Below are 27517 nucleotides of genomic sequence, written 5' to 3' on the forward strand. Positions count from 1 at the left end.
TTCAATAAAATCTGATATTTTGGTGGTGGTGGTGACAGTGTTGAGGGGAGGGGGGGGGGGGGGGGGGGTGTGTAATCTAGGAGCTTTTTACTGCAGAAGTTTGACAGATAGCTATGACAAACAAACTATGATAAATTCAGGGAGTCTTGGCTGCAGATGAACTCCCTCTAGGAGACGTGTCATGACAGCAGGTGAATTCACGTTGACCCCCCGCCCCTCGCCCCCTCCCGGCCCTGCATGTCCCGCCCCTGGACCATCGAGCTGCTGCCATTTCACAGCCGACACCGTTAAAACCAAACATCCCCATCTGTCTTCAGACGTGCCGCGCCCGCTGTCGGACTTAAAGCGTTTTCCTCTTGGCTTCTTCTCTCTCTCTCTCTCGGGGTGAAACAGTTTTTGTCTCCCGTTGTCAGCATGAGTGTGGCGGTGGCGGAGGGCTGCTTTCTGTCCGCCCTGCAGCCCAACTCCTCCTGTACCGCTTACATGGTTCCCTCAGACGGTCCCTGTCCGGACGCCGTGGCCAAAGCCCGGAGAGTCCAGGAGCAGGTCCGGATGCGGCTGGCCGAGAAGAAGTCATCCTCCATGACCAGGCTGGACGACTCTCTGGTCGGTTCAACAGGTGAGTCACATCCCGTTCAAACAATACCCCACCAGCTGCTTTCTGCATTAGCAGCTGATGGTTATTGTTTATTTATACATGAAAAAACTATCCAGTTTGTAGTCAGAGAGCTGTTTCTGTTTTCACTTTATTGTCTGTAGTGAAATTTTAAATTGATACTGATAGACACTAAATAGTAGGAAACAGTTAAACAGTATGACAAATCCACCCATGTTGTTTTAATTCCTGAAACTTAAGTGAGTAGGCTACTTAAAGTCAGTGGTGTGGTTCTTTAATGTGGATACCTACCAACCAAACTCACTCACCTAATTACAAAACAATGTAGGCTAACACAAGTTTTTCCTAATTTCACTCTCACTGTTTTGCAAAGGAAAGCTGACCTGACCCCCTGTCTGAATGACTTGAGACAATAAGCTTCTCCACTGGGGTGAAAGCTTGAAGCTGCTGTGATTATTATTTTTGGTCACGGTTTGGTTGCAGATAATGTCTCATAAAGCATGTGGTCTAAGTGTTAGTCAGCATTTGTGTGTGTTGCTCTGTCAGACTAATATCCTGGACAGTATTGGATTCTTTAGCCGTTAAATGCCTCCCGTCTGTTCACCAGCTTGTCAACCCAAACCGTCTGCGGTCTTGTGCTGCACTGGACAGGCGGTGTACAGTGGGTTTATCAGGGCTTTCGTGCTGAAAGGTGATTGCTGCTGCAGGAAATGAGGTTCAGGAGAGTAACTACAGCTCTCCGTGGCGTCAAAACAATGAGATGATGAATGCTGAAAGGTTTTGTGGAGTATCCTCTGGTGGGCTTATCTCTGTGAAGGTTTTATTTAATATTGAATATCTTTGGTCTTTTTCAGACCACAAAAAAGATACAGAAACAGGCAACAAGAATGACACAATGACACTGTCACAGCTCCCTTCCTTCTCATCTGCAGCAGAGTATCACAAAAATCTAAACACATCTATACATAGGCTAAACCAACACAAACAAGCACAAACAAATCAGCAATAACACCAAAAGAGAATGGGGGGGGGTTAGGGAGTTACAGAGTGACATTTGTTTGTCAGTTCATCTGTAAAAACATCTAATCTAATGCACAAAAAACTCCCTTTCTAAAAGCCTGTATACATGTGAGAGACTGAAACCAGTGAATGGATGTAGTTCATCACCAGATTTAAGTTCCTTTCAAACAATGAATTATTTAGTGAAAGTAGAGACTGAATATCTCACATGATCAGAATCTAATGTCCCTATACAGCATTTGCTGCTTAAGGTAACTTGGCCATACTAATGTTATTGCTTTTGAATATTATAATAGTGTCATGGCAGCAGGTACGTAGTTGTGTTTTATTCTGTGTTATAGTTGTCAGGTAAGTGGTGTAATGTTATACATTACACAAACAAGCCAATAGGTTTGTGACACAGGACAGCAGAGTTCAGTTCCTGTGTAGATGCAGATGTTGATAGCTCAGCAAAGTTAAAACAGGCTGTGTTGAGAATCAAGCATTACTCTCCCAGTTATTATAGGCTACATAGTGGACTCTTAATATCCCACAATGCATCATGAAAAGTGGTGCACAATCGACAGTAATCAACCAAGCAATATAGGCCTATAGGCCATATACCGTCATGCATTGTGCTTAGAAATCTATGGATAGTGAGTGCATGAGTGACTGAAGGAAGGACTCATTGTAAGCCAAACTATGATCTTTTCTAAATCCTAACCAAGCAGTTTAATGTGCGTAAACCTATAGAAAACCACGACTTTAACTACAGAAACCATGGTGACCAAAGCAAGAATATGTTGCTCCCAGTACAGCCCATTGTAACTGTGACAACCGTGGTCCCCTGGTTGCCATAGACAGTAGGTTGAGTTATTTCAGTATAAGAGGGTTGGAAAAAACAAAAACAAAGGAGGACTTGTTGTGTTTACTGAAACATTGTTTTCATGTTTGGTTTCTTCTCTGTGATGTAACCACTGTTAACACCAAAGATGTAATGAAACATGACTCAACGTCTTTTCTTAGTTGTCTGTCTGTAAGTTTGACATTCATTCACCGAGCGGCTCGGTAAACATTAAACTGTCAAACACCTTAATTTGACTTTTGTCCCAGTTAAAGATGGGAGAGCAGGGGATCATCCTTGAGGCGTACAGGGCATTTTTCCTTCTTCTGTAAACAGTAATCTGAGTGATGACCACATCACTCATTGTTCCAGTCTTCGCTCTACTTTCCCGATGTAACTGAACACCACAGACGGGCTCTGGGTTTTTGATCCAGAGGGAGAAGTCATGCCAGCAGAGGGGACCTGGCTGAAAAAAAAAAACACATCTGAAACCCCTTAAGTAAATCCTGTTACTCGTGTCAGTCACTTAAAGCTAAATTGAGGAGAAATTATTTTTGTTATGTGCGGTCATGGATCAGTGAGATCACAAGGAGGGGGAAACCAGAAATGAAATTACTTTAAGTTTTGCTTTACTTTGGAAAACAAAACCAGTAAATGCCTCTTACCGTAAGAGAAAAATGTTGACATACGGTCAATAAAGGAGAAAGTAAGCAAAACTATGCTAGTAATGGTCCACACAGGGTTTAAATAAACAGAGCTGATGATGTCACCAGGGGTCAAAGCCTTGAAAATCTTTAACAGAAAACATGTCTCAACTGGAGGTAAAACAAGGAATGACTGAAGTGGGCATTCAGAACATGTATTGTTTCTGTTACTACTGGATGGAGTAAAGCTGATAAGAAGTTGCACTGTGCCAATATCGTTGGGTGTTTTTTGCTGGAGAAATATGATTTATTGTGAAAAAGAATGTGGTACAATAATCTTGATTGTATTAGTTTCATAACTGTTGGAAGCCAAAACCATAATTGAAAATAGAGTTTGATAACTTGCCTTGCCCTAGTTCCAAGCCATAAATCAGTTCAGCTCTAGACTGAACCAAAGAAAACTGCTGTTTACCTGACTCAGCATCCAGGTAGCTAAGTCAGTGTCAGGAACTAATCTGATTTGAGTGAATGCGCACACTGCAGCAACGCCATTATTCATGCAGTCGGATTAGTCCTCTCAGCGTAAAACAATAACAGATGTGACAGATGTGGGAAATCTGTTGCACGGGAAGATTGCAGGAAGCTCATGTGGAATTTGGGAAATTCCACTTCACCATTAGGCTACTTTTTGTAGAAACTCTGGACTCAGTGATCAGCTGAATGGAGAGCTGTGTGCGGCAATGTGGGCTAACTTTAGCTCTGATAATGGCTGAAACACATGGCAGGAACGCAACAACAGAGCTGTAACATCCCCGTGTTAAAGCTGAGCATGCACCTCGGGCGTGTGCTTGTTATTGGGGTCCGGTTTGTCCCGAGGCTCCTCTGAGGAACTGATATCACAGGACTTGCGGCCAAACCGTGAAGTCATTTCTCATGAATGTCGGTCAGGCTTTATAAAGACCTTAATTCTAACCATGACAGTTTTTGGAGGGTAATGGGAAATTTGTAAATGAAAACAAAGAAATAATTAAAGTGTCATGCATCAAACACAAGATCAGATATGCCTGTGTATTGTTCTAGTATTTGTTAAACTATTTGGGCGCTGTGACCACCTGGAAATGTGTTATTTCCTGGTCATTTCCTTTTTTTTTTTCTCCCTTTGCTGTATGGAAAATATAAATCATAGGTTCCAGTGCCGGTGTTTTTTTGTTTTTTGTTAAATATTCACATGTTGCACAAGAACTGCCTTTACATTTTGACCCACATATACAGTAGAAGTGTCAGATGAAAGAGCATCTGTCTCGACGCCGGTGATCGTCTTGATACAGATTTATGTCAGTGGCCAGTCATCCTGCAGCGCTCAGATGATGCACATCTGTCTGGCTGCGGACCGGATAACAGCCTGGATCGTCTGTCCAGGAGGAAAATACAATAGAGGAAGGAGCAGCGCCTTCCCCCTTACTACTACTCCCCCTGCCTCTGTCTGATAAGACCACAGGGCCTCACTTTGACCTATGAGGAAGTCAGGATGTTGTATGAAAGCTGCATGTGTGAGATCTTCTCTCATGAATCTCCCATTTTGAACTAGCTAATTGAGTAGTAGAGATTTTCTGCTACCATCGTGTACCTCCCTGTACCTTTACTTGCATATACTGTATATACCACTAACTGCACCATTTACAGTGTATGGACGTGATGTGATCGCTTTGTCTTTGTTCAACGGTCTGACTCAGGTTAAACATGAACAGAGAAACTTTCTTTCATTATTATCTGGTTTGACTCTCAGTAAAAATAGAAAATAAGTAAATAAAAAAGGAAGAAAAAAACAATTCCAACACTAATGTTGTGACACTATATTTGGTTAGCCACTGGTTATTGACAACTACAGACTACACTGACTTTCAACGACTTCCTGGAAAAGTGCCAGGATGTTGGAAAAGACCAGTGCACAAACACAATGTACATGGGGGAACCCTATTGGACAGTTAGGTTGGCTTCCACTTCCACAAACTTTAGGTGTGTCTAGTTCACGTTTCCTCAATATACGACTGATGTGTTAAGTACCCTATTTGATGACATCATTAGGCTACTCATACAAAAGACATGTTTTATCATTTTTCATCTTCATTTAATTTCTGAAGTTGCTGTTTGTTTGTTTGTTTGTTTGTTTGTTTTTAAGTATATTTTTGGGCTTTTGCCTTTAATCGATAGTGTAGTAGTAGAGAGAGACAGGAAATGGGGAGGCAGAGGGAGGGGTAATGACATGCAGCAAAGGGCCGCCCGAGTCGGGATCCGATACGGGACCGGCTGCAACGAGGACCATAGCCTCTGCACATGGGGCGCCTGAACTGAGCTAAACGACGCCCCCACAAGTCGCTGTTTTACCTGATGTGAACTATGTGGAAGTTGTTCTGTGGGATTTGGATGAAGTTCACACGCTGTGTGATCGGCAGTCGTGTGATCTGGGGTCAGTTCCACACTGACCTCTCAGACTGGTCTGTGATGTTGGTCCAGTCTTAGTTTGTCATTACTGACTTTACAAAGTAAAACATCTTATAACTGTCGAATCCCTCCAAAACAAAAGCATAATCTGCTGAGGGTAAATGGAGCCAGGCGGTTGGCTGCAGTTCCTTGGCCAAAGAAAATTATTTATTTACCTAGAATTAATTGCACCACAGCCCAGCTTCACATCGTCAGGAGCATGAACTGCTTTGTCAAGGTTTATTATGTCTAAACCAGAGTCAGATTGTGTCCTGTCTATGAAAGTGGCCAGTGGCTGCTGTCCAGCTACCATCGGAGTAGAAACAAAGGAAACAGATTGTAGAGTGAAATAATTCAAGCTGTAAAAGTGTGTGTGAATGAACAGGGATGTGTTGTTGTTGAAGGACAAGTGGGAGTGGGCAGATGTCTGGTGCAACACGCCCTGAGCTCATTGACCACCTTGTGTGGGGAACATTCCTTCCCAATCTCCTCTTCACAACGTGTTATCAGAGACTATTTTAGCCTGGACAGTACGTCAGCCACTGGGGTCAGGCCTGCTGGGTCTGATCTTCATTTGGCTTTATGATTTAGTTATTTAGTTATAACAAGATCTAAATACACGATTTCAGCATTTAGAAAAGAGTTATTTTTCATCAGTTCAGTGCTGGACTCTGTTGTCTGTAGCGTTTTGATTGTCCTGAGACCTAAAACAAACAACACTGACTGGATACATTCATTATGATAAACAGCTCAGAGGAGTTTGTTATTTCACCTTCATCCATTTTTCTCTCCAAAACTGTTGTGGGTAAAACGGTTCAGTTTGCACTTAGAGAAGAGTCAAAGGGCACATGGACACAGAGGGAGGAATGAATCCACAATAAGACGAGCAAGGACAAAAGCAAACCTCAAGTCCAGTAGAACAGCAGGAGTCAGTTATTCAACAATCCTGTCCCTGTGTTTTGTTGGAGACGTGCACACGCTGCGAGCCTGAGCTTCCTTCAACCTCTCAGCTCTGAAGGAGGGATGCCAACTGATAGCCTACACTCATTAAGTGCGCATTAACTATTAATCAACCAGATGAAAATCTACTACAACAGACAAATGTCTGTGTGACCCATTATATTATACCAATACACTGCAACAAATGTTTTAAACACATTTAATCACTTTCTGTCAGAGTTTTAACACATTCATATCTGTGTGCTATTTATAAAGTGGTTGATTATTTTAGCATAGCATGAAGGCTGGGGAAGAAGCCGGGCTCCAGCAGGGAGTTGAAGGAGTCTGGTTCGTAACAGCCTGTTAGTTTTTGTTTGGATTTATCAAACATAATCAGTGAGATTTAGTGGTGCTGGTGGGTGGATTTGTTGTTTGAAATACCCTGACCCATCACTGTCTGTGGTTCATATAATCTGCTGTTATAAAGAAACCCTCTGCTATGATTTGGGGTTTTACAAATGAAAAACCCCCAAATCATATGACTATCTGTTTTCTTTTTCTTTTTTTTTCATTCCACACTTTTGCATCGTGGGCTGTAATTAGCATGCAGACGGTTGGATGTTACACTCTGGAGTTTGGGTGTGAAGGGAGCACGGGTGTTTGAGATCTAGCTGTTGGAGAGTTAGTTGTTTTTGTGAATATAACGGGACAAAGACTGGAGATTTTGGTAGGAGATGGGTTCCTGACAATGATGGAAAGCAGTGAGAGGCTTGGCTGCATACCACAGCCCTCATAGTGAAAGAGAGAGGAGCTGCAGTCGTAAATCACTGAAAAGCTTTTCGTTGTAGAAGCCGGAGAAAAAAACTGTGTCTGGATGGGCTTAATCACAGTCATAAAACTTTGACAGAGACATTTAGATAATACCACTCCCTTATTCTGAAATCGTTGTGGCATATGATTTTTTTTTTTTTTACCACCACCCCCACCAAAAAATTCTACGCACGTCTCCCAAAAGCTTGATTCATGGTTTAGGGTTATTTCAGGGACCAGATAGATAGGCAACAGGGTGATAATAACTAGGCCTATAAAAGAGGTCAACAAAACATAACTATACTCAGGATCACAACTAAAGGATGTGTTAGCTGAACGAAATGACCTGACACAGCGAGATGTGAGGCAACATATGCAGTGGACACCAATGGAAGCCAGCTATAACTAAATACACAACACACACCTAATTCCAACAATGCAAATGTTTTGTTCATTGCAAAATATCAGTATAACAATGGAAACCATCACTAAATCTCCTAAAACTGAAACTTTTATACTAGTAAGGCCACTGTAAAAGCAATCAACATTTGTAGCTACCTGAACAGGACCCAGCTAGCCTCAGTCACATGTTTTGGTTATGCCCGAAACTGACTCTATTTTGGACAGGTATATAACCAAACCCATTGACTGCATTATTTGGGGTCGTCGCTCAGGAGACACTATTAACAAGCCTTGACAAAAATGAGCAAACAGACAAATCATAAACTCAGAAATGATCTCTATCAAATTTTCATTTAGTTTGTGTGACATATTTCTAAATGGAGAGGGGACACAGTATTGTTGAAGCCCCACCCCCAAGACTGTTTATCATGTTGCACTTGACTGTTCATGTGAAAAGTGACATAAATGTGTCAAGGATGAAAAAAAGAGAGAGAAGGTCAGAACCTGTGTCTTTACTCACCTCAGTGCAAATATTCATGAATTGTAGACTTGACCAATGGACCACATGTTTGTTTAACTTTTTTTTTTTCCCAGTGTAACCAGTTGGTGTCTGCATTGTTAGATGAGCCGGTCAAGACCAAGAAACCTTTGAAGGCAGTCGCCATTCATTCTGACAAAAAAAGAGCAACTATGCCATTTAGCCATACACAAATTAAATAACACATTATGTTAGCATGTTTCATGTTTCAGACCACACAGGCAGGAGATCCCACATTATAGTATAGTGAGGACCCCACAGAAGTTCATCACAGTTGTTCCTCATATTCACTCTGGAGATGAACATGGCGGGCTATAAATATATACATATAATTGTAATTATAACACATACATAAATTATATATCACTGCTACTTGAGCCTGTTACGTGATCTGTTCTCATTATGTGGGTTCACCTGACACAACATGGCGCCACATTTTCAAGACTCTGAGCAAAGTCCTTCTAGGCATATACAATAATGTCTCTGCTCTGAGATTCTGGCCTCATAAGAACAAAACTGCGACTTCATCAAAACCAAATATAATAGGTTTTCTACAGTGCATCTTTCTGCTTTATTATAGCAAACTCTTATTTTATAATTACACAATCAATCAGCAGCCGGCTGGACTTGATTGACAGGCTGGAGTTGGCCTGCGAACCGCCGGTTGGACATTATTACCACCCTCTCCCCTGTAGTGGAGCACTCTCTTTAATATAATGTTGTTTGATGTGAGAGCCCAGTTTCATTTGACATTTACTGTGCCTGCTCTCTTCACTGTGGTGGTCGTGTATTAGCATACCTACCATGACCTCTGACCTGGTGATTTCTCTGTTCAGGCATGCAGCCCCTCCCAACACAATCTCCCTCCCTCCCTCCCTCCCTCCCTCCCTCCCTCCTTCCTTCCGTGCTGCTGGACTGGATGGGCCCCCCTCACCCTCCCTCTGATGAAGTCACAGCTGCTCCTTTATATAATGTTTTACAGTGCATTGTCCTCTTTGGTCTGTGTAATCTACACAGCTCCTTCAGCCACAGTTCACGTCTGTGCACATTATCTCGGTCTGTGCAGTGAAGTGAATCCATCCGCACCACAGTGGCTCTGCCCCATCACTCTACATGACATTAGACTGCAGCCCCAGAGCCCCAGAGCCCCGGCTCTGAAGTGACGCCCCCTGCTGAAGCCTGGTGGCCTGACGAGGCGTGATCGGATTCCACAGTGGACACACCCATTCAGTCGCAGGGTGCCACCGGTCGATGCTGCTTTGTTCTGTGACACACTGCGGAGTCACGGCTTCCCAGACTTAACAGCAGCTACTGGAACTGTTTCGTTTTCATTCACATGAAGCCCAAGCAGGGAGAAGCCAGAGCCGGGCTTATCTGGTCATCACACCGAGTCTCCGCCTCTCCAACACTGTCCAGTCATTCCACTGCACTGTGTGTGCTGGCTGCCTGTCTAATGGCCGTTAATTATCTTTAAACCTCCTCAGTCTGTAGGCTACTGCTGGCTACTTCACTCCTCCAGTGGTGTTCATAATAAATACTTGGGGTGCCCCCGTGGTTCAGTCTGTACAACCACTTTTGCAGGTATAGTAATAATGATGATAATCGATAGTAATACTAACTAGAAAAAGCCAGCATTTCCAGCAGGAAATGCCAGTGAATGCTGAAAGCAGCTGAATGCCATTCTGAAGCAATGCTGAATTAGCTGAAGAAATTGATGAAGCAAAGCTAATATAGCTGAAGCAATTAGGATAGATCTTAAGCAGAACCTGCGAGAGGGAGGTTGATTTATATGAAATGGTTGGAAATTACTTGAATTGTTGAAGATTAGTGTAAAAATGTAAAAGTCTACTCAAATATATTGGAAACTGACAGCATGATATGATGATAGCAGCTGGTTTAATGGAGTGAAAGGGTTGAGAAGAGCCTCAGTAGTTTAGGATAAGTGTAGAACAATCAATAAGCTGAGTAATAGCTGAATAGTTCAAAGTCTAGTCAACATTTTAAGGGTTGAATGAAATCTGTAGTATGAAGGACTACTAGATACTGAAAAAGGGAAGGAGAAGTAAGAAGCCGGTATAATAATAAAGATTTGATTAATAATAAAATAATGATCATAATAATGATAAGTAGACATACTAATATATAATTGAGTCCAAACCTATGGTCCAAACCTGCTGTTACACTTTGGACTTAAGTCTTAGCAATGATCGAGAAACCAAAACAAAGGTGAATTATCTTTCCACTCGTCATGAGTTATTAAGTTTGACAGTTTATATAACTTCCTTTTTTTTCATTTCAGTTGATGATGATGACGATGATAACATGAAGTGACATCCTGAATGAAAATACTAAATCTTTTTTGACAAACTGGCACGACGATCAAAGTACTGATATTTTAGGTTTCTGTTTTTGTCTAGATTACAGCCTCCCTGCAGGAAAGACCTTCACACATGGCTTCAGCTCCAGGTCCATGATACACACACCCAGTCGTGTCCTGGCTGTGAGTACCACCCACCACATTCACACCATGCAAACATATGAATATTAATTGCAACCCATGAAAGTGATAACCAGTTAAATTACTCTTGCACTGTACAATGTTGTCTTGTTTCCCATCCATAATTAAAAGGTTTTAATCGTAGTTTAAGTTTAACAATAGTTTAATCAGTGATATATGAGGTGAATTCTAATTCCTATCTTAACCCTCAGTCTCAAAAATGTGCACCCAGAATGCAGTATTTTCTTTTTTTTTTATGGATTATTTACCTAATTGTTGCATAACATTTATTTTTTATTTAACGATCTTTTGTCAATAGCCGACCGGTGTGTACAATCCATGTTGCTATCGTGTAGTTACAAAATGGTAATTTTTCTTGGTGGTAATGTAGTTGTTAAGTTGTTTTTATCAAAATACAGCCTACGTAAACTGTTTGCCCCGATAATGTTATAAAATGACTGACCGGGCTAATGTCATCTCCCGTAGCCGCAAAGTTATCTAAAGATAGTTACAGCTGGTGTTTACCTTTCAATAAGCTGTGGTATGCGGTGACTCTCAACTGAATATGGCTGTGGTATTTATACAGATTATTTGTATGAATATCAACTTATCTGCATTTAAGGGGTCTCCCATTTCTAAGTCACAGAATAGCCCTTAACACTTGGTTTTGAGGGCTACTAAGAGTAAGGGTTAAGATTGAGGGTTAAGATAGGAATGGGAATTCACCCAAAACAGCTTTTTTTCTTTAAAACTCTGGGGCAGTGGGGAATTCCTTGACCTGAGGCAAGTGCACACACAGACGCACAATCTTAAAAGCAATGAGCCAGTGTTGCGAATGAATAATGTTTCCTCTCTGCTCTAATTGTATCTGAGTCAGTGAGAGGGAAAATGGAAGCTCCAGGAGGCCGATCAGACTCAGAACAATGTAAAGACAGAAGAAAAATATAAACAGGACATTTGCCTGTTGTTTTTAGCAGCCCAGTCTAACAATGCAAAGGCTGCAGCGTACTTCCTTCAGGTTACAGTAGCCCAGATTTAATAAAGGGCAGAGGGAAAGAGCTGCTGAATGTGGAAACTCTTGCTCTATCTTTAACTGTTGGGAAAAAGACACGAGTGGTGTTTACTGCCTTTACTATAAAAGCTTCTGTATGACAGCTTTTTGCAACAGTGAGGAAATTTAACTTTTCAGGAATCACGAATTGAGAAAAAATAGTATTTATCTATCTCATATTCCCACCCCCCAGGTTGCCACGGCACCCCTCCACTCCTCCGGTTTCTCCTCACGCTCTGCGGTGGAAAATGGCTCAAAGGTGAACCACAAAGCAGCCAGCATGGTACAGAGCAACTTCCAGACCTACCAGTCCCAGAGCAGAAGCAGGCGCTCCAAGTCTCTGTGCCAGGCTGACCAGGAGGGGTTTCCACTCACCGTGCTGGATGCCCCGGAGAACGTGTCCTACTCGGTCACCGTGCCCCCCGCGGGCTCCATGCGGCGCAGCCTCAGTGGGATCCTGGCCCAGGAGAGAGGCCACTGGCAGGAGGAGCTGCCGTCTCAGTACACCTACAAAGGGCCGTCCCACCGCACCATCAGCCGCATCACCAACCGACAGCAGCACTACCAGCAGCAGCAGGGCTCCTCCGGCTTCGAGAGGGACGGCTGGCAGGGGACGGGCCGGGTGGTGCCCATGGCGGGGGACGGCTGGGGGACGCAGTGGCAGCAACATGTGTCCAGGTCCAACCATGCGATGGGGTCCGGGCAGTACCAAGCCTCCCTGCACCGGGCCGCCTCGCTCCGCAGTCTGAGGAGTGTTGGGAAAGGAGTGGACATCTTAGATGGAGATTCCATACACAGCAACGACCCACTGGGAGGGTGAGGAGTTATATTCATTAAGTCACCTTAAAACATCCATTTACCAAAAAAATGTAGCTACGACTGTAGATCAGCCTCAGATCAGCTTAATGTGACGTATGAATCATGAACTTATATATGTTGCTATTTTGCTATTTTATTATGTATAGTTTGTTCTTTATATTCTTATTCTTTATATTCCTATACTATATGTTGTTATCGTCACTGTATGGTCACTGTGTCTGTCTGTCTGTCTATCTATCTATCTATCTATCTATCTATCTATCTATCTATCTATCTATCTATCTATCTATCTATCTATCTATCTAGTTGGTGAAAAGGTAAAGGGGAGTGACAGAAGAGTGTTTCTTTACTTTTTTGTTTGCTTTTGTTGATTTTATAGACTAAATAATTCATTGATAAATAAATGAATTATTGAATGAATAAATTAAGAACAATCAACAAATGAATCAAGGATGACAGTGGTTATTTGTGTGTGTGTGTGTAGGTTGCATGGTCTGGACATGACCACAGCGGTCAGATATCTGTCTGAATCAGACACAGCTTTGCAAGTGCTGGGAGCTGCATACATACAACATCAGTGTTACCATAGCAGCGACGCCAAAAATCAGGTAATGAACGTGTTATGTTTGTTATGACCATAAGTCACAAAATGTATGTGAACAGACTCAGTAGAGTCCTGAAGTGTGAGTGAAGCCCAGTGTTGGTCTTCCAGGTGCGTGCACTGCATGGTATTCCAGCTCTGGTTCAGCTTTTCACCAGTGAGAACCGAGAGGTGCAGCGGTACGCCACGGGCGCCACGCGGAACCTCATCTACGAGAACAGCGACAACAAGGTGGCGCTCATAAACGCCAGCGGAGTGACGCGTCTGGTCAGCATCCTGAGTGAGCAGGACGAGGAGCTTCAGAAGACCATCACAGGTAGCAATGGTCTCCTCTCCTTTGAACGCTGTGTGTGAGCTCATGGGCTTAGTCCAGATGTGAGTTATTCTGACCATGAACCCTGTTGCGGCTGCAGGCGTCCTGTGGAATCTGTCCTCCAGAGACAACCTGAAGGAGAAGCTTTCCAAAGACGCTTTACCAGAGCTGACGGAAAAAGTCCTGGTTCCTCTGTGCAACAGTGTCCCACTGAACCCGTCTGAGAAAGAAATCTTCTACAACACCACCGGCTGCCTCAGGTGACCCTGGTCCTCATGTAACATCTAAAAGTTTGCCAGTTGGAACTGAATTGGATGGTTCAGTGGTTGTCACTGTTGACTCACAACTGTGTTTGCATATGTGCGTGTTTGTGGACAGGAACTTGAGCTCAGTGAACGAGAGAACGAGACAGAGGATGAGAGAAATGCGAGGCCTGGTGGACGCTCTGGTGTCCTATATTCAACAAGAGGACAGAGGTGACGACAAGGTACAAGCAGCATTTTAACATCTGTCTCTCTATGTGAACTGAAATTCCCTGGTTCTACATTATGAGTGAGCTTTAGTTGCTTAAATATTATCACTATGTTTGTTAAGTACATAATCAGTCGAATCATGATGAGGTAACTGTAGGTGGGTTACCTCAGGTTTTGCTCTCTGGCACGTTGCTGCAGTGGTTAGCATGGTGACCTCACAGCAAGAAGGTGCTGGGTTTTAAAGGATATTTACCGTTTTTTACTAACTTTATTTCTAGCATAAAATACGATCATTTACTCACCCAAATAACTTTGGTGTCATTACAAGTAGTTCCGACGAAATTAGATCCAGCCCAGAGCCGCGTATATCCATATAATGCGAGAACACGGGGCAATGCAATGCAGCCTCTAAATAACACATTATCCGCCACGAAATTCGTTCATTTCACCAGTATTTTGTTATGATAAACTAGTGCTATTACCCTCCGAGCCCGTGGTGGCATGTTATCAACATCCGGTGTCTGTAGGTTGACCTACTAACCTCTAACCTGATGATGTCATCTCCGACCGCGGTGTGGCGCGGCTTGTTGCTACCGCTAATGCTATGGTCCGTTTCTGCATGTTTCCGACTTGTCAGAACAAAATGAGCAGCTGGACGAAATTCAGCTTCCACAGGCTTCCTCTCCTCAACCTGGACTCACTAAAGCTCTGGCTGGTTGAGCTAAAAATGGAGCCGAATGCCGAAGCAGAATGATTATTATCAGAATGAGCCGGGCAGCGGTCGGAGATGACATCATCCAGGTCAGAGGTTGGTAGGTCAACCTACAGACCACGGATGTTGATAACAGGTAACCCCGGACTCAGAGGGGAGTAGCACTAGCGTATCATAACAAAATATTAGTGAATGAACGAGTTTCGCGGCTGATAATGAGTTGTTTAGAGGCTGCATTGCGTGCCCCGTGTTCTCGCATTATACGCATATACGCGGCTCTCGGCTGGATCTAATTTCGTTGGAACGACGTAATGACACCAAAGTTGTCTGGGTGAGTAAATGATCATATTTTATGCTACAAATAAAGTCCAGATTGTAAAAAACGGTAATTATCCTTTAACCCTGGGCCTAGGCGGGGTATGTGGGTTCTCCAGCTTCCCCCCACAGTCCACTGACATACACATTAGGTTAACTGGTGTCTCTAAAGTTTCTCTCTCTCTCACTCTCTGTCTCTCAACGTTCAGGGTTTGGAGAATTCGTTGTGCGTGATGAGGAATCTGTCCTACCAGCTCTACACGGAGCTGCCTCCCTCAGTGCGACTCCGTCTGGAGGGACAGACCAGAGCCTCAGCCCCCAGGGACGCCGTCAACATCGACTGCTTCACTATGTACAGCAAGAAAAACACTCAGGTAAAATTCATCGCACTGCCGTCACACACTTCTCCAAGAAAACATCCATCACAAAAGAGCAAAGAAAAAATGACAAGATTAAACTTTGGAGTTCACGGCCTCTGGACTCCTGACGGAAACTGGCCTTAATGGCTGATAGTGTGTGTTTCCTAGTGGTTTCCACGCCTCCAGCTGGGTGTGTCCATCCTGGGGTGTGTGTGTCAGTGTGTGTGTGTTATAAATCCTGCAGAGCGCACACAGATGATACAACTTACATGACAAAACTTATAGAATACAAATACAAAGGTTTGAACTGTTTATTATCACACAACGATTTGTTTTACGGATCCCCTTAAATTCATAAACAGTACTTCACTAACAACAGATACATTTATACACACCCATTTCATCATTAATACCCACAATACTCAAGAACAAACAACACATATTTTATTTTCATTTCTTAATAAATGAAAAATTAATAAATAAAACTTTCCATAGGTCAGTCCACTAAAGTTACAAATAAAAAGATAAATAAAAAATAAAAAGTGGGATCAAATAGCTCCTGTATCCATTTCTTAATGTCCTGATAGTTCCCTTTGTAAACAAGTACAACCTTGTTTTAAAAAAAATTGTATTCTTGTAATCTATTTTCTGATAGGGTATGGTATTGAATTCAACCATTACCATGTCACTGAAAACAACCCTTGGGTAAAATGACAATATCTGTCAGCAAATAATAAGTATTTACTGTAAAATATTTGTGACTTTCTAATAAAGTATAGTTTATATTGTATATTTATTGATACCCTCTAATACCAAAACATACACTTTTTTACCCTAAAAACACACATTCCTTGTCATACCGTAATGTCCCGTATGTACATTTTTTTGTGTTCACCTTTTGTTTTTTTGTGTCTGAGTTATTCTTTATCTCTTTGAAACTAACCCTAACCCCTAACCATTTCATTGTTTTTCCCTGTGCCATGCTTGTTTCTTACCGTATATCTGTCTATATGAGCACCATGAGTCAAACTCCTTGTCTGTGATTCTGGTTTTGTTTCTGCTCCGCCTTCTCCATGGCAGCGTAACCAGAACCTGTCCATGCTGCCCGAGGTGTCCCGACAGCCTAAAGGCTCAGAGTGGCTCTGGCACCCGAAGGTTGTGACGCTTTACAAGGTTGTTCTAGAAAACGGGGACATCAGCTCGACCAGTCGTGAGGCCGCTATAGGAGCGTTGCAGAATATCACCACAGGAGAGGCCTGGGTAGGCGCCAACTGTTCATATGATGATATGATTCATATTTCACTGCACATGCTGCAGTTTCAATTTGAATTTATATTACTGTACTTAACTGTGCTGTAATGTTTAATTACATTGACCCCAGAAAGAGTAGTTACTATCTTGGTGGATCCATGTACATGAGTACATGTTAGAAATTGATTAGCAGAAGAGGCTCATGTGATGTCTCCCTGTCAGTGGTCATCGGTGATGAGCCGGGTGGTGATCGAGCAGGAGAGGATGCTGCCCCTCCTGCTCAACCTGTTAGACACCGACAGCGACATAGAGCTGAGGTCTTTGACTGGACTGCTGAGAAACCTGGCCCGACACTGCACCAACAAAGAGCACACAGGTAAGACGCAGCGAACACAGGTCATCTTCCTGAATGCAGTCGTTTTTACTTAGAATTTATGACGAAGAAGTTTTAAATGGATAGAATTTACATTTTTGTCCATCAGTCTCCACTCAATGATCAACCGTCACATAGTTAAAGCATCTTTTTTGTTTTTTATTCAGTCATGTGTAAAAAAAAAAAAAAAAAAAAAAAATTGTTATTATTTTATTTTAATTTTTTATCAGAGCAATTTCCATGCTTTCTAAATATGCAAATAAAACAAAACATACAACAACAACAAAACAAATTCAAGAGATACATTATGTAAAAGAACTGCATATGCATACAAACACACACACACAAAACATATTTACACTCATGCTCACACAAAACAAATGAAATTCATAGATAAAAAAAAATTCTCAAAGAAAGAAAATGGCCACACACCACAAGTGTATCAATAAAAAATATGGCATTTAAAAGCAGCAACAGTGATGCCACAAAAAAGTTGAAGGTTCACTCTGACTTTAATGAGGCTACACAACAGCTACTACCTGTACCAGAACAAAAAGGACGAACCGGTGTTGGTCATGAGTTGGACCTCACTAAGGATCCTGTAACACGACTGCCTGTGCTTTCTACCCCTGCAGCTAAAAACATGGTGAACGTTCTGGTTGCCAAGCTGCCCAGTGACGGCCTCCAGAGAACGCCATCCAGCGAGGTGGTGGTCAACATCTGTGGAGCCCTCAACCACCTGGTCTCCTGCAGCTCCATGGCGGCACGTGACGTTGCGTACTTCAACGGCCTGCCGAAGTTGGTCGGCATAAAGTCATTCCACGATAACAAGTACGAGTGATGCTGCGAACTTCAGTGAAAACAGAGCTGTGACCCTGCATGTCCCTTTTGTGACTGTACACATTTTGGAGCTGCTTTCCCTTCTGGCAGCAGGTCACACAAAAATACAACCTTTTGCTAATTTGTTTGTGATTTTAAAGTGTTTATCGCTGAGTTTCCCCCTCTGTTTATGCTCTGGTATTTCCTCCTCGTTTCTCACTGTCTGTCACTGCGTCTCGTTTCAGCTCGGGGAGCCTGAAAGCCTCCAGAGCTGCCTCCACTGTGCTCTGCAACATGTTCCAATACAACAAGCTGCACAAAGACTACAAGATGGTGAGACCCACAGCTGCTGCTGTCATCGCTCAAATATCAAATATCACATGCTGCAAACCTGGCACATACAGGGTTAACTGGTCCTCTAAATAACTCAGGTTTGAGGCTGTTTGATGCTTTAAATGTGATGAGTCGAAGTTTAATGTAGGAGCTCAGATTGATACGAGGGTAAAGTCCACTGCAGTAGTCCAGATGTGAGAACATAAAAACATGCATGATTCAGCAGAAGATGAAAAAAACATGACTGGACAACACCTTTTTCTTTTGTAAATTTGCAACTACCTTACATTTTATTGATGATTAATGACCCGATTTTAAAAGTTGTTTATTTATTATCAATTGTTTAGTTGATACAATTTCAAGTAATTGTGAAAATTGTCTGAATCTGAATTTCCTGGAGCCCAGTGTGCTGCCTTCAAAATAAAAGTCCAAATAAAAGAGATGATTCTCTTTTTTGAGGATGAAGCTGAAAACACAAACACTGACAGGATTATTGGTCTTATGAAGCTATACATGAAAAATGGCAAAGACTCAGCACACATTTAGCAGCAGCCAGTAAAATCAGAGACCAGTTAAACCATAAAACCAGCCATACCTGAATAATTGGGTTTATTGAGTTCTTCTTTTATTTTAGTTTTCTTTTTGTTTCTGCTTAATCTTCCACTGTGTTCACCTGCAAGATCACTGCTAACTTTTTCTGTGTGTCTGCTATCAGTCGTACAAGTCATACAAGTGCCTTAAAAAAAGAATAAATCTGTAAGAGAGTACAAGAAATTAAATGTAGGAATATAAACAGAAACGAGAAAGATTATGATACACTGAAATAACCACCTTCAGGCTTTTTCATGGGGGTAAAATGTGTCTCAACACACAATAAGTAAAGCACTGACATATTCACTCAACATGAGGGCTCCTGTTCGGTACAGAGCGTAGATAAAGCTCACATCATCTTTTTTTCCCACTGGAATTTAAATTTTTAAATTATTAACGATCAAAGCTGTGACTTGTATCACAATATCTTCCATAATTACATAATTTTATTTTTTGCTTATCACTCAGCCCTACCTCAATTACCTTGCTGTCACCTTTGTTTAGTGGAAGCAGGTGTTTGACGTCTTGTTGACAGTCAAAGTACATCGCATCACATTTTGGTGCATTTTATTTAAAATGCAAGTGCAGTCAGCGCTGCACTTGCTCTCTGTGTGTCTGCTTCCTTCAGAGCCATTAACGACCAGAGCCACATTCTTCAGCTTCTGTAGAGGAGTCCTCTGACAGCAAGAGGAAGCTCTTTGGCCTCACTCCTGTTAGTCCAGGCAAAATAGCGTTTTACGACAGACTAATTGTCACAGAAGGTTTTTCACCATAAATCATTTCTATGAGGTGTCTAGAACAACATACTAAAAGTCCTAAGAAATCCTAGTTGGGGAAATATGTTTAATTCGCATCATTAATTACTCTATAAAGTCTATGGTGCCGACTACAATACACCCCAATTAGGGTTTTTTTCCCCCTTTACTCCTATCACAATGAAACTTTACATGATGAAAGTATCCATGAAATGTAACATTTTTTGTATTACAAGTTTCTTTGAAAATGAATTTGAATATGCAAATGAGCCTCACACTAATCAAATATGCCCAAAATACACCCGAATAGGCTTCTTTTTTTCCTTTACTCCTACCACAATGAAACTTTACACAATGAAAATAGACATTAGAAGTAACATTTTTTGTATTACAAGTTTCTTGGAAAATGAATTTGAATATGCAAATGAGCAACACACTAATGGAATATGCCCAAAATACACCTGAATAGGCTTATTTTCTTCCTTTACTCCTACCACAATCACACTTCACACAATAAAAGTATACATGAAAAGTAACATTTCTGTATTTCAAGTTTCTTGGAAAATTAATTTTAAATATGTAAATGAGCTCAACACTAATTGACTTATGGTCAAGAAGCCATAAAGCCACAAGTAGCAACAGGGGCCAAATAACTAACACATTCATGTCCATTCAATAAGTTAACCTATGCACTGAGTGCTGTCACTTGCCACACTTGACTTATGCATACACACATGTCACTTGCCACACTTAAAAGACCTACTGTATATTGACCTTAAGAATTAATTGCACAGTCTTGTCTCCGGCTGCTTTCTAAATTCTTTTTTTTTTATTAGCAAACAAGCCTTACCTAACGACTTTCCTCCCAGTTTGCAGAGAACATCAGATGAAAGTCAGAATTCATCAAAGTCGTTTCAACGACTGTGTGTGATGTTATATTAAATATGCTGTTATGTTCAACAACATATGAGCGGGACTAAGAACTAAGTTATTTGGCCCCTGTTTTTGCTGCTTGCGGCTTTATGGCTTCTTGACCATAAGTCAATTAGTGTTGAGCTCATTTACATATTAAAAAAATTATAATTTTCCAAGAAACTTGAAATACAGAAATGTTACTTTTCATGTATACTTTTATTGTGTGAGTAAGTTTTATAAGTGTGATTGTGGTAGGAGTAAAGGAAGAAAATGAGCCTATTCGGGTGTATTTTGGGCATATTCCATTAGTGCATTGCTCATTTGCATATTCAAATTCATTTTCAAAGAAACTTGTAATACAAAAAATGTTACTTTTAATGTCTACTTTCATTGTGTAAAGTTTCATTGTGGTAGGAGTAAAGGAAAAAAAGAAGCCTATTCGGGTGTATTTTGGGCATATTTGATTAGTGTAAGGCTCATTTGCATATTCAAATTCATTTTCAAAGAAACTTGTAATACAAAAAATGTTACATTTCATGGATACTTTCATCATGTAAAGTTTCATTGTGATAGGAGTAAAGGAAAAAATAGCCTCATTGGGGTGTATTGTTGTCGGCACCATAGACTTTATAGAGTAAATAATGATGCAAATTAATCATATTTCCCCAACTAGGATTTCTTAGGACTTTTAGTATGTTGTTCTAGACACCTCATAGAAATTATGTATGGTGAAAAACCTTCTGTGACAATTAGTTCTATTTTGGGGTCCAAAATGAGCTAAATTGCCTGGACTATGTGTGGTGGAAGCAGCCAAGCCTTCATTACTTGCTCTCAGTGCTGTGTACTGACCTGTGGTCACCCCGCCCAATGATTCTGGGTAAACTGAAGTCGAGGCTCAGAAATCGAATCACAAAAGGCTTCAGTGAAATTGTTGTTGCGAGACAGGATTCCAGGACATTAACTTTCCCCATTATATCCGCACAAGGGGTCCGTGGCCAGTGGTGGTTCTGACTCAGTGTTTGGGCATGTTTTTTTCCCAGTGGTCCCTGGCACTTTTCCAGTGACCCCCACCGTATAGTCCAGAGATGTTCACAAGTCTTTTTTTGCAAGTCCAAGTCAAGTCTCAAGTCTTTGGTCACGAGTCCGAGTCTCAAGTCTTTGTGGGGTGAGACTTCATCAAGTCTCAAGTCTTTGGTCACGAGTCCAAGTCAAGTCTCAAGTCTCTAAAAAAATAAAAGTCTCCTGTCTCTTCTGGTTGTAATGACCCTTCTATCATCTGCTGCTATCCGGTCTACTAAGGCTACTGCACAGCTATATCTAAGAGATTCAAAGCATGTAGGCCTAGGTTATTATCACTCCTTTATCTATACAGTATTGATTAGTTGTTTATTATATGATCACTTTAAACAGGATATTGCAATGCAATATGAAGAAAACACACAATGAAGGCTTTTCTTTAAAGGAAACTGTATACTGTAAGAATCAAGGCTGCTCTGCACCTCTGCACTGGCCTTTTCTCTCTTTTTTTGCTTTGTTGAATTCAGAAAACCCAGATGAACAACATGGAAAATGATTTAGGCTGTTAATTATAGGTCATAAGATCTGTATGGTACCTATAGCTCACATCTTTATGTGCAGCAAAACCTTTCTGGAACCGCATGTTTCTGAGAGAAGAACTGGTTGTTATTTTTTTAATTAGCTCCGTCAACTCATGGGGGCGTGTCGACACGTAGGCTATTCCATATGGGCCTTCAGTCATATTTCGCAGCGAAAACATAAATAAACAGGAGGATTTAGCCTACAGTAGCCTGATAGGCCTATGTGCCAGTTATGCAGCAGCTAGTCGCTGTGAAGGAAGGTCTGACAGCAAACGTATACGTTCCCTCACATGTAGGCTACGGACGGTGCCGCTATTAAAAAAAAAAAAATAAAAAAAAATAAGCACCTGTCACTCACCCGCAGCTGACTGCGCCGTCAGAGGAGCTCTGCTGCTCCTCTCTGTTTAGACACTGGTGTTGGGCTGCACTCTGTAGGTCATGAAGATCTAACCTCCATCTGAGTTACCGGCCATGTGGCGCTGCTCCGCTAGTGGTGTGTTAACGGCAAAAAAAAAAAAAAAATCGTCGGTCGTCCTGTCAGGAGGGAGGCACGAGCCAAAAAAAATAGCCTAATGATTGTTCACGAGTCTCAAAACACGAGTCCGAGTCGAGTCTGAAGTCTTTTGGGCACGAGTCCAAGTCAAGTCTGAAGTCTCTGTGGGTGCGACTTAAGTGCGACTCGAGTTCGAGTCGCAAACTCGAGTCCCCATCTCTGCCGTATTACCTACTGTTGACACGGTCACAGGAAGAACTGGAAAATGGCAACAACTAAAGCACCTACACTTTGAAATCCAGGCCCAACTCCTGGAGTAGAGCCACCATATTTGTTTGGACACTGTGTGATTCCTCATAGTTACCTGCGAGTGTACCTCACACATAGCCTACTACACTTGAGGTTGTAGTTTACATCCACAGTGCATGCAAAAGTTTGGGCATCCCTGGTAAGAATTTCTATTAATGTGAACAGTTAAGCAAGTGGAAGATGAAATGATCTCCAAAAGGCATAAAGTTACAGATGACATATTCCCTTTACATTTTAAACAATATATTTTTTTCTTTCTTTTTACTTTTTCAGAATGACAGAAAAGGAAAAGGGCCCAGCAAAAGTTTGGGCACCCTGCATAGTTAATACCTAGTAGCCCCCCCTTTGGAAACCATCTCAGTGTGTTAATACCGTAGTATATCTTGTCTGATACTTTGGTCAAAGTTATCTGAGAGTTCAAGTCTCCTGGATTTCCCATTCTTTTGCAAGGTGCTACTTCTCCTTTTATCACTCTAAAATTGTAGAAAAAACAAAAATAATACACTGATATTGCTTAAAATATTGCAAAAGAGTGTTTCATGTTTAACTTGGTGCCTTTTGGAGATCATTTCAGCTTCCACTTCCCAAACTGTTTACATTAACAGAAATTTTGACCAGGGGTGCCCAAACCTTTGGATGGAATGGAAACAATAAAAGCAGAAACACCCTTTACATTCAAACTTTGTAGCTCAGACCGTGGGGCGTGGTGGTCCAGCGGTAAGCACTGATGATTCAACCTACCTATTTAACTAAATATCTGGTCAATAACCTTTTTGTTTGTTGTTAGTTAGTGGACTACGCATCACTGTATTTATTTTTTCTAGAAATCAAGGAATCTCATAAACACTTAAGCACTGTGTCTCTGTATCAGATTAAGTTATTTTGTTTACCTAACATGTGTAGTCAGCTGATGGCTCCACACTGATAACAACATTTCATCCTGAAAACATGTTTTTACAAAAACACAACATTGTCAAACAGATGGTGCCTTAGCAACGTGTTTTTTGGGGAGTCGACCGAGTGAGGAAGCTGGAGTGTGAGCGTGAGTCTGTGTGAGAGTGAGCAGACAAAGGATTAGATGAAGAAGCAGGAGACCAAGTTTCCATCTCCACCTCTAACCTCCTGGCTTTTTATAGTTGCTTGAGATCTGAGGGCTGAAGTGTGGTGATCGCAGCACGGTAGCACAGAGAGAGAGAAAAGAAACAAAGACGGAGCTGGAGAGATCTGAACTCATCTCCCCAGATGTCAGCTTTACTCGGCAGTCACGCTTGAAAACAGCCAGATGTTACGACTGTCCATCTCTTCTTTTCTACCGAATAGCACCAAGCAGATCCCGGCCCTGGAGGTGAACAGATCTCTTGTTGTTTGCTCATCAGTTGGGTTTTTTGGACCCAGATACACAAAGGAAGATGGAAGCAGACAAGAGCAGAGAGGAAAATCTCAGAGAACATGAACAGAGACCAGACAGGAATAACAACAGTAACTGTGACGAGCAGGAAATAAAAACACGGTGTGGAGGCAACCTGACTGCAGTCACACTGAGCTCTTTAAACTAACTTTATAACTCTGGGAACAACAAGGCGCTGAAACAAACCAAACAGCACTAAGATGTTGACATGTTTATAAATGTCTTTGCTGCTGTGTTGAATAATGAAAACTGCAGAACTCACTGGACCAGAACCAAAAACACCACAGCTCCAAACATGTGATACTGTATATACCTGCTTTGAATTTCCATATATGAAATACTTTACATAGACAGAAAATTGACACGTATGCTGTGGTCACTCCAGTGGCCTGGTACAGCATGTGCCATGCAGCCTTGGTCCTGGGTTCGAGTCTAACCTGTAGCCCTTTGCTGGGGACCAACCCTCTTCTCTTTCTCTTTCTCACTGCCCCTTTCCAAACTAAATGAAGGCAAAAACAAACAAAGAAAAGAAACATGTTTAAAAATTATATATGAAACCAAATACAAAATATTTTGTAATATTCGACCCAGACAAATATGTATGTAGGCTATATGCACATAATGCTAATATTGTAGACACAAACGCTGTTAATATCTGAGCTGAGCTGATACTATAAATACTAGAGTCCAGGGGTCAGAGACCACTTTCCCAAAATGAGGGGGAAAAAAATGTAAATTCAATGAAAAATGAATATGAAAAACATATTGTAACATGTTGCTTTAATAAACTTACATTATGAATCAAATATATATTAACATGTGGTTGTAACATGTTATACAGTCGAAGAGCTCATCTATATTTATATGCATTACAATAAGATATGTTGTATGTATTTCAATATACAGTTTAGTATGGGTATTTTATATATGCTATAACCTTATATCTTCATACTTGTGATTGTAATACTTATGGCAACACTACTCTTGATATAGGGACATATATTACATTTCTGTATAGGTCCAATAATGATATATTTTACACTGAAGATTGGAGACTGAAGTTATAATGGAGGGCAGGATGTGATGCGTGGGTGTTGTCTGACATTGTTCTCTAAGGTTTTATCTCCAGCAGATGTTTTTCTATGTACACATCTGCTTTTTAACCCATTTGACCTCCACTCCTCTCCTCCCATTGGCCCTCCTCCTCCCTCCCTCTGCCGTGAAGGCCTGGACCTTGTTAGCTTCTATCCGTGCCTTATCTAGGGATACTTGGCTGTGCTAATGCAAATATTTTCTCTGGAGCTGATAGCGAGTGGATCGTACAGCTATGTCACGCATTAGGAAATCAGTGGAAGTTCACATTTTACATTTCTATTATTTACATTCAGTCACATTCATCATAACTCTCACCATCAGCAGGGAAAACATGCAATCTGCTCACACAGCTCAGGACCTTCCTGCAGCTTCAATAAAAAAAAATATGAAATATTAATCAGAGCAGTTTTTAAAATTGATGATTTCATGTTGCTCCCCCATCAACTGTGTGTTTGAACAAAGCAATTGAGAGTTTATTATATCAGCTGTCCAGTTCCTGGGGGAGTAAAACCAGTGGCATTGATGGAATTGGGAATTCATTTGATGAAACAGCTTAAAGAAGTTGAAGATGACATAGATTGAGAGGCTGGTCAAAGGATCACAGCAGCCTGGACAGGAGCAAGTGAAACAACTCCTTTTATACAAAGATGATTTAGCATCATGATTTGTGATTCTCATTAATACTCCTCTGATGCTGGTTTATGATTATAAACCTGCATAATAACTTGTTTTTAGGAACTAAACAAACAAAAAGATCTTAAAACATATATGGTCATCCCTGCTTCACCCACTGAATGTTCTACTTGTGTCAGATGTTGCTGGAGTCTGCTCTGGGTTGTGTTGAGCTTTGGTCTCTCAGAAGGGACGGGTACGTCTCTTTTGTCCCCTCTGAATGAGGGAGGCAGTTTGGTTTAGTGGACTTGGCAATCGCTGGCATGTTCCTCCTGTTCGCAGACAAAACAAAACTTTCCTCACTCTCTGGCTGTGGCCACACATCACCATGCAAACAAACCGGTCCAAACCAGAGAAGAAAACACCATGGGGTCTGTTCATGGTTCTCATGGTTCTCAATCTTTCCACGTTTTAATTACTCATTCATGTGCTTTTCTTTAGACCTTGTGAACCAAAGCTTCTTTTTTTTTTTTAAAGAAAGACTGATCTGACCTTTACTGGGCGATCTGGAGAAACAGACCATAATAATGACTGGGTGGGGCAGATATCGGCTGTTCCCCACAGCATTTCGTCTTTCAACAAGTCTTTCAAGTCATTGTTGTAGTTTTGTAAACTGTAACTTCACAGCTTTAGTTCCAGCAGCAGCAGGCTGCTCTTTCACGTTGAAATAGGTCTAACAAATGCTCACCACGCAACACAATGAAGCCCTCAGCAGATAAAGAGGCAGATGTTTCCCCCAGGAGCTGGTGCAGACAAGTCAGTCAGTGTTATACTAGTGTCCAGGACTCCAAATAAAAAGTAGTTTAGCTCCATATCTGCTGGCTGTGTGAATAGTAATGAGGCTGCATCCATCCATGGTGCTGTCGACCCACTTGCAATACCCTTGGGTCCCACCAGTGGGCCCAGTGGATTTGAACCACTCCCTTATACTTCGTTAAAATGACTGAAATAGTGAGTGTGAGTAACCTAGCTGTTGATGACTTATGATTCAGGTAGGCGAGGGTGAAAAGTGCATTAAAATAGATTGAGCTGAGAGAGGTAACAAACTCAGCACAGGCTTAGTGCAAATGTCCCACTCAATGACTCGTGTTCACTGTTTTTATGATATTCTGCTCATGTCATTTCTTTGTGTTTTGCAGAAAGGATTTGTCAGACGAGACTTCGCTGATGCCACCATTTAAATATGTGACACAGTTGATCCTGAGCTTCTGACCTGGATCTAGACCGGAGCTGCTGTGAGGAGAGAAGGAGGAACGACAGATGATCTGACTGTGATGGACTTCAAGACAGAGAGAGAGAGAAATGGACTGGAGCGCCTGAAGTGATGAAATCTCTTAGTTGGTTGTCAACTAGGCATAGTTTACGGCAGATTGACTTTCACCCACATACCATGCACACACACACACACACACACACACACACACACACACACACACACACACACACACACACACACACACACACACACACACACCATACCAAACACAACATC

At 41.6% G+C, this 27517-nt stretch overlaps 1 protein-coding gene across 1 annotated transcript; it reads left to right on the plus strand.

Moving 5' to 3' along the window:
- The first annotated feature begins 292 nt into the window (after nt 1-292).
- Nucleotides 293-27513, plus strand: LOC311002845 (plakophilin-3-like). The gene is made up of 13 exons (XM_083994395.1): nt 293-619; nt 10691-10773; nt 12015-12637; nt 13125-13248; nt 13353-13557; nt 13655-13814; nt 13933-14041; nt 15264-15428; nt 16494-16673; nt 16887-17040; nt 17673-17868; nt 18102-18189; nt 27165-27513. Exons 1-13 carry the CDS (start codon nt 415-417, stop codon nt 27204-27206), a joined length of 2334 nt encoding a protein of 777 aa, XP_083850521.1. The 5' UTR covers nt 293-414; the 3' UTR covers nt 27207-27513.
- The last annotated feature ends 4 nt before the right edge of the window (nt 27514-27517 follow it).

This window comes from Trachurus trachurus, assembly GCF_905171665.1.
Source record: "Trachurus trachurus genome assembly, chromosome: 3".
Taxonomy (NCBI): Eukaryota; Metazoa; Chordata; class Actinopteri; order Carangiformes; family Carangidae; genus Trachurus; species Trachurus trachurus.

Excerpts from the sequence above, each read along its gene's own strand:
- LOC311002845 (XM_083994395.1), top strand. The coding sequence starts at position 415 with ATGAGTGTGGCGGTGGCGGAGGGCTGCTTTCTGTCCGCCCTGCAGCCC. Across the intron at positions 13,815-13,932 it reads AACACCACCGGCTGCCTCAG|GAACTTGAGCTCAGTGAACG; the intron begins GTGACCCTGGTC and ends GTTTGTGGACAG. Across the intron at positions 16,674-16,886 it reads TCACCACAGGAGAGGCCTGG|TGGTCATCGGTGATGAGCCG; the intron begins GTAGGCGCCAAC and ends TCTCCCTGTCAG.